This window comes from Rattus rattus, chromosome 5 (genome assembly GCF_011064425.1).
Source record: "Rattus rattus isolate New Zealand chromosome 5, Rrattus_CSIRO_v1, whole genome shotgun sequence".
Lineage (NCBI taxonomy): Eukaryota > Metazoa > Chordata > Mammalia > Rodentia > Muridae > Rattus > Rattus rattus.
In genome coordinates, this window is record NC_046158.1 from 325,600 (window position 1) to 335,385 (window position 9,786).

A 9,786-nucleotide genomic window follows, 5' to 3' on the forward strand; every position below is an offset into this window, starting at 1 on the left:
TGGTCTCCACTCAGCTATGCTTCTCAGCATCAGATTGTCTTACCACTTTAGTGTTTGAGTTCTGTTTGTGAGATCACAAGAGAGCCTCACAGAATCCCGAAGGTCCCAGTTCAAAGATCACGATCCTGAGGGTTTCTCGCTCTGCACCGTCTAGTCTCTGCGCCACCCAGCCTGGAGGGCGACCTTGGCTGGTTCTATCTGCTGTCCTTATGAGAACGTGTTAAAAGCTGTAGAGATTCTTTGAAAATTGTACATATAGGGGAACTTGTATACTTAAGGAGGGGACACTCTGATCTGGCTACTGTGCCTTCAAGACATCAGAACTGCTGCACAACTTTATCCCAGTATTCTCACTCTACGAATACTCCGTTAAAACAGCTTTGTGCAACTAAAGATTGCACCAAGGAAGCAGCAGTGTCTCCAGCACTGAGTGCTGTGCACAGCAAGCTGCCATCTTTCACTTACATTCGCTGCCTGCCTCCTGTGTGCGGACCAGCCCGCGGGACTCTGGATAAGTTAGGGCTGTCTGTCTCTTATAGTGACGCCCATGGCACCAGGTAGAGAGCAGGTCCAGGTGACGCTAGGATGTGCCTAAAGGAGATACTGAGATGATGCAGCCAGCTCTTTTGGACCTGCTCTGTAGCCTGAGGGTTAGGTAAAAGGAAGCTGAAAACCAATGTTAAAACAGGTTTCAGGAATCTAGAAACGTGGCACTCATAACAAAAACTGCAGATCTCCCCCCAAAAGATTCTGGGGAAGAGACACAAGATGGTCCCGTGAGTAAAGACAACTGCCTCCACCCTGAGGACCTAAGTTCAATTCCCAGGATACACATGGTGGAGAGAGAGAACTGACTCCCATGGGTGATTCTCTGATGTCCCCAGATCTGCCATGACACCACATATACTGAACATTATTTTAAAGATTCTGGGGGAAGAGACTAGAGAGGTGAATCAAAGGTGAGGAGAACTTGTTCCTCTGGCAGAGGACCCCAGGCTCTGTCGTTCCAGTACCCCCCTGGTTAGAGGGAATTCACCAGAGATGACCACTCAGACACAGCTTATAGTCAACTGAAATAGCCTTCTGGAATGCCAGTCTGGGGCAAGTATTTAGGGACCCAGGTATATCCCCAAGTGTTCAGAGCATGAGATTTCCAAAGACAGAAACCTCATTCTGGCATCTCACATTAATCCCACCAGTCCAGAATAAGACCATTACCACAAGTTAAAGCAAATTCGAAGCAAACTTTAATTAAATACTGGCCAGAAGGATGGACTCTTGCCAAGTCAATACCCAGGTCCCCAGGAAATGGCTGGGGGTCACATTTTGCAGGGGCTTAAAAAGGTAAAGCCCACAATTCACTGCATTTCCCATCAGGACCAATCAGGGGCAAGCATACACCTTGACATAATTTCCTGCCCACGTAGTGCCCACATGTGACCAAGTACATCCAGTGTAGGTGGGCCAAACAAACACAGGACAGACAGGGCCTTAACTGTCTTAACTGAAAACAGAACCCTTAACCTGCAGGATATATATCTGCTTTGGTCTCCCAATAACTTGCAAGGTTCTTGTTCCTGTTTTGCTTCAGGGGACAGGCTTCACAGAAGCAAGCAAGCCACACTGGTTATCCACATCAGCAGGCGTTTAGGTAAGTTAGCTGGGACGTCCTGACCTTGGGATCCAAGGGATTTTCCATAGAGATCAACCTGAAGTGACCTCAGCCAGAATACGAGATGGAGGAGCCTCTGCACTGTCTTTCCTGTCAAGAAAGGCAGCTTATAATCAGCTGCAACTCAGTTCCAGGAGATCCAACACTCTCTGGCTCTCTTGGGGACCAGGGGCACACATGGTGCACATATATACACGCAGACAAATGCCCCTAAAAATACAAATAAACGCTTAAGATTTTTCTGAGGGAAGGGAGAAACAGGTTGGAAATCAAACCCTCTGAGAAAGACTGCACACCACAAAGTTGTAGGAGGTCTACTGTCCGATTTTTAGTTGTAGCATCTGGTCCCCCACCAAAAGTCAACAAAATTGCCATCCACCTTGTCCACTTGCCTCCTTGCTTCCTTGGAAACCCTGCACTGTTCCCAGGGATCCCACTAAGAATGTTCATTCAGGAGAGGAGAAATTCACCCAGCAACCGGATGTACCTTTCTGACCTATGACCTCACCAGGAATGGTGTGAGGACTCTTGAGAACTGAATAGTGAACTTGGAAGCAGCTCATCATCTCTCTCCCAGAAAAACATTAAAAAACGATGGATCTGTCTTTCCCTTTCCCTAAGCTCACCCATGCATAGTTGAGAGCCAAAAGGCCTGTAGACATTTTGCTACCACACTGATGCTCAAAGTCAAGAGAGACAATGGGAAACCTAGACGTAGCAGCTTGAGTCAGACACCAAGGCCCCATAGATTCTGGATTCACAGAGAGATCCTGAAGCAATTTGGTTTGGGTTGGTTCTCTACCACACACAGTCCAACACATCCTATCTGACCCAGCACAGGGCATGGCTTTCTCCCATGATGCACTAGAATCTGTAATTTTCTACCACTTAGCAGGAGTCCTACATTGGATTAAGCCAGACCACAGATTTCCAAGAAGTAAGCTAGTTTTGTCCAGAGCAGCTTCCCACCTCCCTGAAGGGAAAGCCCTGTTGTGTGATGCTGTCCCTGGGGAGGTATGAAAAAAACCTGCTCGCCCAGATAGTGAGCCAGCTGTAGAACAAAGTCTGGATAAAACAGAAATCTAAATTGATGAACCACGTGGCTTTATTGGGGTTCTTAAAGGACCAGAATGGTTCAGAGACAGCTGCATCACCAAAACCCACCATAAGGGATGGCTCACAGAAACTGGGAACCTGGAGCTAACAGAGCTGGTGGCAACTTAATAGACTCACGGGTGTCTCTTCCAGGTCCTTCAGTCATTCTGAACTGCTTTGAGGCAGCCTTGCTTCTTTGAGGGTGTCTCTCGGTGTCCTTAACAGTTTATAAAAATTTTGGAAGGGAGAGCCCTAGCAGATCTGGTCAGTTTCAGGGACTTCCTGAAGCCTTTGTGTTGTTTACTTCTGACCTAAGCTTCATGAGTTTCCCTCCAAGATGAAATCTCTGTGAAAAAAAAAATTGCTCACAGGCCCTAGGAACACACTTCTGTTCTGCTATGCATTTTCAGTGTGTTAAACTTAGCAGACCAATTGCTTTGACTCCTAGGCAAGGCAGGCATAGAATCAAGAGCAAGCCCCTTGGCACAGTGCTTAAGTCTCCTGTCTATTGCTCAGCTTTGAGGTCTAGCACTTCCAAGCTGCTCTGGCCACATATCTAACCCTGAGTGCACCAGTCTCCCCACAGCACCCGCCTTTGTCTTTGCTACAGCTCTGCTTGTAACCATCTGCCTCACACCCAGCCCATCACCTCTTCCACCTGGAAAATTCCTCCTCTGTTGCCCTCAACCTCTGGCAGTGACTCAGAATCTCTCTTCCTCTGTTGCCCTCAATACTCTGGCAGTGACTCAGAATCTCTGGAGGAAGGACCCCAAGGGAATCATGCTTCTAAAAAGCTCCCTGGACAGTTTCAGGGCCCAGTCAGAGTTGGAAACAATAGTGTAAACACACAGAACTCTCTAAGGCTTCCTATCCTACAAACCTCACCCGGGGCTCTCCTCTACAGTCCACATACAGAAGCCATTCCATAATTGGAGTGGTGTGGACCAAGAGGACGAAAGCTGGGCAGAAGAAACCAGAAGGAAGGAGGGGACGGCAGGCCCTGTTTGTTAGTTCCTTGCACTGATCTGGCACCTCTGTGGAGAAAGGCTTTTGAGACAGTTGGTGGGAGCTTTGATGCTGGTGCACCAGCAGAGATCCAGTCCTCCAGGGACCACACTGCACACCAAGGGCTGCACACGGGTAGGTTTATCCAGGAGCATCTCTAGCTACGGCAGTTGCCAGCACAGAGGTGTCACCAAAGAGTCTTTGGAGCAGCAGAATGAACAGAAGGGACCAGCTATCCAAGCTGATGCAGGTAGACGTCACAGGATGTGGCCCTGTGACAATGCACTGCCCACTTCCTACTCCAGAGAATGCACTTGGCTTTGAACTCTATTCCTGCCACTGTTCTAAGGCTCCTATTCTGTCCAACAATAATAAAAAACGTTGGGGTCGGTCTGGAGAGATGGCTCAACTGTGAAAGAGAACTTGATGCTCTTCAAAAGCACCCAGGTTAGATTCCCAGCACCCACACGGCAGCTCACGAGTGTCTGCAGTTCCAGGAGACACAACGCCTTTTTCTCACCTGCGCAGACAGACGTACATGGTACATATACTTATATGTAGGTGAAACACTCGTTCACATAAAAAAAAAATCTTAAACTGTTTTTAAAGTTTGGGTAGAGGTGGCAGTAACTGCTCGCATCACATTATATTTCTGTAATATCACTGAATTATACGCCTGAGAGTGACTAAAATTAAATCCTGTCATCCACAGCTTGGTATATAAAAAACAAGGCAAATTAAAAAGAAAAGCTAGACACAGTGGTACATACCTAGAATCTCAGCTTTGAGGGAGGGAGAGATGATTTGCAATCCAAATCAAATCTGGGCAACTCAGTGTGAGACCCTTTCCGAAAACCAAATGGAAGATTCAGGAAGGACATGAAGCTGCTCAGAAGGTAATGGAGCTTTCGGCTCAAGCTTGGTGGCCTGCGTTTGAACTCTAGAACCAACATAGTGGCAGGAGAGAAGACGGGACTCTTCGAAGTTGTCCTCTGACATCTACACACGCATGCAAGCACGCACGCACACATACACAGGTCAGGAATACAGCTCAGTGGCAGAGAGCACTTGTCTATCTTGCACAGGATCTGGGGTTCAGTTTTGAGGAAAAGAAACAAAAACAGGCCATCCCGTCAAACTAAAACAAGACAAGACATTTCACCTTTGGCCCAGGCCTATCTGAAAGCTTTGCAAATTTTACTGGACTAAACGGTTAGAGATTTCCACTCAGCCTTCTTTCCCCACTTGGCCTCTCCTAGGTCGGCCCTGCATCTTGCTTCAGTGGTTTCCTGTGCTTCGTTAGCTTTTGTCTGCTAAACACAAGCCAGGGTCATCTGGGGGAAAGGCTGAGCAAGTGCCTCTATTAGGGGGCCTGCAGGCAAGTCAGTGGGGACGCCCGGTACCTCCAGATCACCAGGGTCATGAACAGGGAGGGTCTAGAGCCATGGAATTCAGAAAGCAGCGAGACAGCTGGGGAGAACACACTTCGAAAAGCTTTTATTGGGTTTTATTTCCAAAGTACAGATACTTGAAGCAATTCTGCAAAGACCCTGAGTTTTCACAGGGCTTGTTTTGGCTATCGTAAAAAAAAAAAAACCAAAAACACGCGCACACACACTATGGTTTTCCTGCTTGCCATAGGATCTCTCTGGAAGATGGACAACCCTCAAAGGCACTGATTGGTGACATTGGTGGCTCTGGTCCTTACTCAGGCAGCCAGCTCAGCCAAGGCCCGGTCCAAGGGATCCACCGACCAGTAGTCATCATCCCAGCCGAGGAACCAGCCCACGAAGGAAGGAGGCTCAAAGCCTTGCCTAACGACAGTGATGGGGGTCCGCCTGTCCCGATTCGCTGGGTCCGTCTCGATGTACCGCTTAGCTGCAGACACACAAGGGGAAGGAAACCCAGGGACTCTCAGTGTGCTCTCCTCGGGGAGAGAATAGCCCTACTGATCACCACCAAAGACTACACATGAATTTCCCCCAAAACGGAAGAACAGAAATATCAGCTTTAATTCCCGCTTCACAAGATTCTCAGCCCTTCCCTGAGTGTATCATTCCCTTCCCCCCCGGTGATTATTAAATAAGCCTCTGGATTAGCTTCCAGGATTCTGCCTTCCTACTTGGGGTCTCTAACAAGGCAATCCCTAGAGCATGCTGGGAATTAGACACGGCTTCTCTCCTTCTCCAGCAAGCCCTTGGGCATTCTGAAGGGATACACTGATCTCTTCACATCTGCTATAGGTTAGACCTGGAACGTCCCTCAGAGCCTCTCTAAGAGGTGGCATCTTCTGCTCCTTGAAGGTGATGAAGGCGAGACCCCACGCTTACATCTCCCTTCCAAGTCCCCATGGCTTTGCTCTGTCCACACTTCCCACCTCAATGACTCACTACAGGCTCATTCACCAGAGTCAATCAACCTGGGCTGAAACTTCCAAAATAGACCTTCTGTCTTTAAACTGATTGCCTCTGGTCATCACAAACAACTACTGGGATATCACCCCAAGCAGGGCTCTAGCTCAGACTGAGCAGAAGGTCCCCATCCCCATGGATGCTGAGTATTAGAACAGCATCAGAAGCTGCTCCCATCAATCTTCAACTTTTATCTCACCCCCACCCACAGCCAAAGACCCCACCCCCACCCCACAGCCTTTACCTCACTCCCACCCATAGCTAAAGGCCCACACCCCTCCCTCACATACAGTCAAAGACCCACTCTCAGTCAAAACTCCCAGCCCAACCTCAGCCAAAGACCTACTTCCCACAGCCAAAGACCCCACTTCCTACCCACAGTCAAAACCCCCACCCCTCCACAGCCCAAGGCCCACCCCCACCCACAACCAGAGACATCCCCCCACCCAGAGCCTTGGGTCCTCACCAGAGGTCAAGGCTTCTGTCTTTTCCTCTTCCTGAGAGTCCTTTCCAACCCAGACAAAGACCTGGAGGTGAGATGTGAAATGAAAATCAGGTGAGAGGGGCCAGCGTCAGTCATTGCCTCATGAAGAACAAGGGTGGAAATGGGTCCTGGGTGCCAGCAAAAGACAAAATTCTCCACAACTAACAGCCTTCAGACAGCAACTGTGAAGGACTGGGCAGAACTTCGAAGCAGTGACCTACAAACATGGTTGCCGTTAACCTGTCGGCCTGTAACGGCACAGTCTTCCATTCTAGTTATTGATGGTGGCACAAGAATCTGGGCTCCCAGCTTCTCCTGAATTTCAGGAGAATCTAGAAGCTGGGCCATCCATCACCTTCACTGGGATGAAGCTGACGGGTAGATCCAGTTTACTTCAGGCTACACCATTCCTCACATGTGCTCATCCAAGCCTGCACACCAATAATCAATGCTAAACAACGGCAGAGCTGGAAAGCTCTCTTTAAGAGCTCATGAGTCACAGCTTTAAAGGTATAGATTCATGCGAGTGTAGCATCCCCTGGGCCATCTCCCCAACTCTGCCATCTACTTTTACTATTCTTCCACAATAATCACATTCGAGAGAGGCTGTTATTTATCATCAAACACCTTAGACGAGAAAATGCCAGGCTCAATGGTTTTCCCTTATTTACGGCTGTGTTCCTTACAGAACTGGGAAGCCGTCTGAGTCAGGACTGGTCCTGGGCCCCTTTGACTTGCCTCAGAATCCCCAGCACTCAGCATTTTGCTGGAAGACAGTGATGCTAAGAAACATTGGCCGAGGACTGCCAAGGAGACGCTTAAGCAGGTAATGTCGCTGACCGATGAGTCACTGATGGCAGCCACATTGTTCAAGCTGCAAACACTGATCCTCCCACTGAGCTGTCCCAGAGCTGCCCCATGGGAGAAAGACATGGGACTTTGTGTTCAGCCATTCTACAGCCTGGAGGATGCTGGGAGCAGGCACTTGACGCTCCCACGGGAATAGGTCCAGAGGGGGCAGAGGTCAACTTGATGCAATCCTTCCTTCCCAACATCCCCAACACAGAGCGCCATGCAGATGCTCAACTGATACTGGATAAATGAATGGATGTTGGCTTCCCTGCTGGGGTCTCCACAGCAGCTACCCCAGCAGATGGCACAAGAGGGCTCAGAGCTGGGGAGTGACATTTTCAAGCCACCAAATGACACTAGACACGCGACAATCTACTAAGTTTGACTTTTTGCAAAGACATATTTAAAGCCGGGATTCACACTGCCCTGAAGCTAGGGGAGAGTGACAATGATGTGGGGTTATGTGACCTGGGTCTCTAGGGTTCTGAGTAGATTCCAAAGGCCATGTATCTGTCAGGCAGGTCCCACCACTTCCATGTTACAGCCGTGGACATGGAGGCTCAGAGAGGAGGTGTGGCTTGCAGCCACTCCTGGAAATACCTGGTGTTGGGCCTTTTATGCCCTCCCCATAGTGGCTCATCTTAGACCTAAGAGTCCAGCTTCTCCCTTTACCCAGGGCTTCTCCCTCTCTCCTCCACTCACCTGGTCCCAGGTGTCCAGGAGCATGACGTCATCAGTAGCCAGGTCTTCCTGCATAAGCTCGCCAGGAACCTCTTCGATCTGGGAAGGGTCAAAGGAGGTCAAGGAAGAAACATCAGTCCCATTGGTTTCCAGGATGAGTTTAAAGAGATGATCTGCCTTCAGAGGCCCTTCCCCTGCCCTGGGCCATCAGACTTTCTCTGGGCTCTGAGGTTCACTGACCCCTGAACCCGCCTCCCTCCCTAGGCACAAGCTGAGGTGTCACCCCTAGACTCACCACAAAGCGCCCGATCCTGTTGGAGCAGGCAAAGAGGCGAGGAGGATGAGCGTCCATCTTCTTGTCCTTAAGCCTGGGGGATGTGCGGTAGGCAGTCTTCCCGCCCAGAGCCTCCCAGAAGCCATCTGTGAGGGGAGATCACATCAGTTGCCAAGGGAAACCCTAACCCCATGAGCACATCTCACCAGACCCCAGACCAAACTGTGCCCAAATCCAGCTGGCTGCTTTCCAGTTCAAGATCCCAGGAGGCTCAAGATGGAGGGGAACGGAAAGGAAGGACTGGAGGGGGTAAGTGGGCAGAAGGCACAGCTCGGAGATGAGAGCACACGGGGCAGGGCTAATTATCTCCACTCAGCATGTGAAGTGGTAGAGGACCAGAGACAGCAATTCACCTAATACAGCCTGGGAGTGGAAAAGCCAGGAGGCAAATCTTTTTTACGTCCGATTTCCATGCTCTTTCTACAATGTGCTGTCTATGTGCGTTTTGCCTATCTGGGGCCATTTCTACAGAAATGTATCACTGCTGACGATACAACTTATTCCTGTCCATTCATTCCCACCAGTCACATTTCAAGTCCTCAAAAGCCACAGGGACCTTCAGCCAGCAAACTGGGGTTGGGAGTGCATGGACAGAACACCCATCCTAATAGAGGCCTCCGCTGTTCAGAGAGGCTGCGTGTCCACACACGTGTGGACACAGTACGCACAGACCAAGCTGTCCTCCACTGTTTCCGTGAGATACCAAGAAAAAGAGGAAGGGTTCTAAGCATCAGCAGACAAGAGGGCTGAGGGCGGAAGGGCGGCCTTCCTCTCTATAGATCTGAAGGTGAGGCGCCTCTCTCTGTCACTCATCTCTCTCACAAAAAAATGGGCATCATCCCCTGAGGCCCTCTTGGACTATCTACACCAAGTTCCCCTTTCTCCAGGAGACAGGAGATCATCCATCACTGGCTATCATCCTCATCCTATCAACACACGTGAAAGGTGAAGGCCCCAGAGAAGGATGTGGAGATGGAGCCCCGGGCAGTGGGAATCCGTGGGTCCCAGCTCGCACCTGGTTCACTGCCTTCCTCCACCTGCACGTGCTGGGCCCTCAGCACCTTCAGCAGCTCCAGGGCGCCAGTCTTCTCCGCATCACTGGCTCCTGTACCTACCCACAGGTAGGCGGCGGAGGGGGTTTTCAGCACAAAGGCATCGTTGGAGTTGAGAGCGCCAGCCTTAGGCATTACCTGGAAGCGGGGTGGGAGGGGCAGTGCTCAGCTGATCAGGATCCAGAAAGAACAGGTCTGCC

General features: G+C 50.0%; 1 protein-coding gene across 1 annotated transcript in view; it reads right to left on the minus strand.

Annotated features, from left to right (window-relative positions):
- Nucleotides 1-5,243: 5,243 nt before the first annotated feature.
- Nucleotides 5,244-9,786, minus strand: part of Gsn (gelsolin) — a 27,394-nt gene continuing 22,851 nt past the window's right edge. The window contains exons 13-17 of the mRNA XM_032902665.1: nt 9,550-9,724; nt 8,496-8,620; nt 8,222-8,299; nt 6,650-6,710; nt 5,244-5,650 (exon numbers count right to left, since the gene is read on the minus strand). Coding sequence (XP_032758556.1) covers nt 5,481-5,650; nt 6,650-6,710; nt 8,222-8,299; nt 8,496-8,620; nt 9,550-9,724 — 609 coding nt within the window. The 3' untranslated portion in view covers nt 5,244-5,480. The remainder of the gene's footprint in view (nt 5,651-6,649; nt 6,711-8,221; nt 8,300-8,495; nt 8,621-9,549; nt 9,725-9,786) is intronic.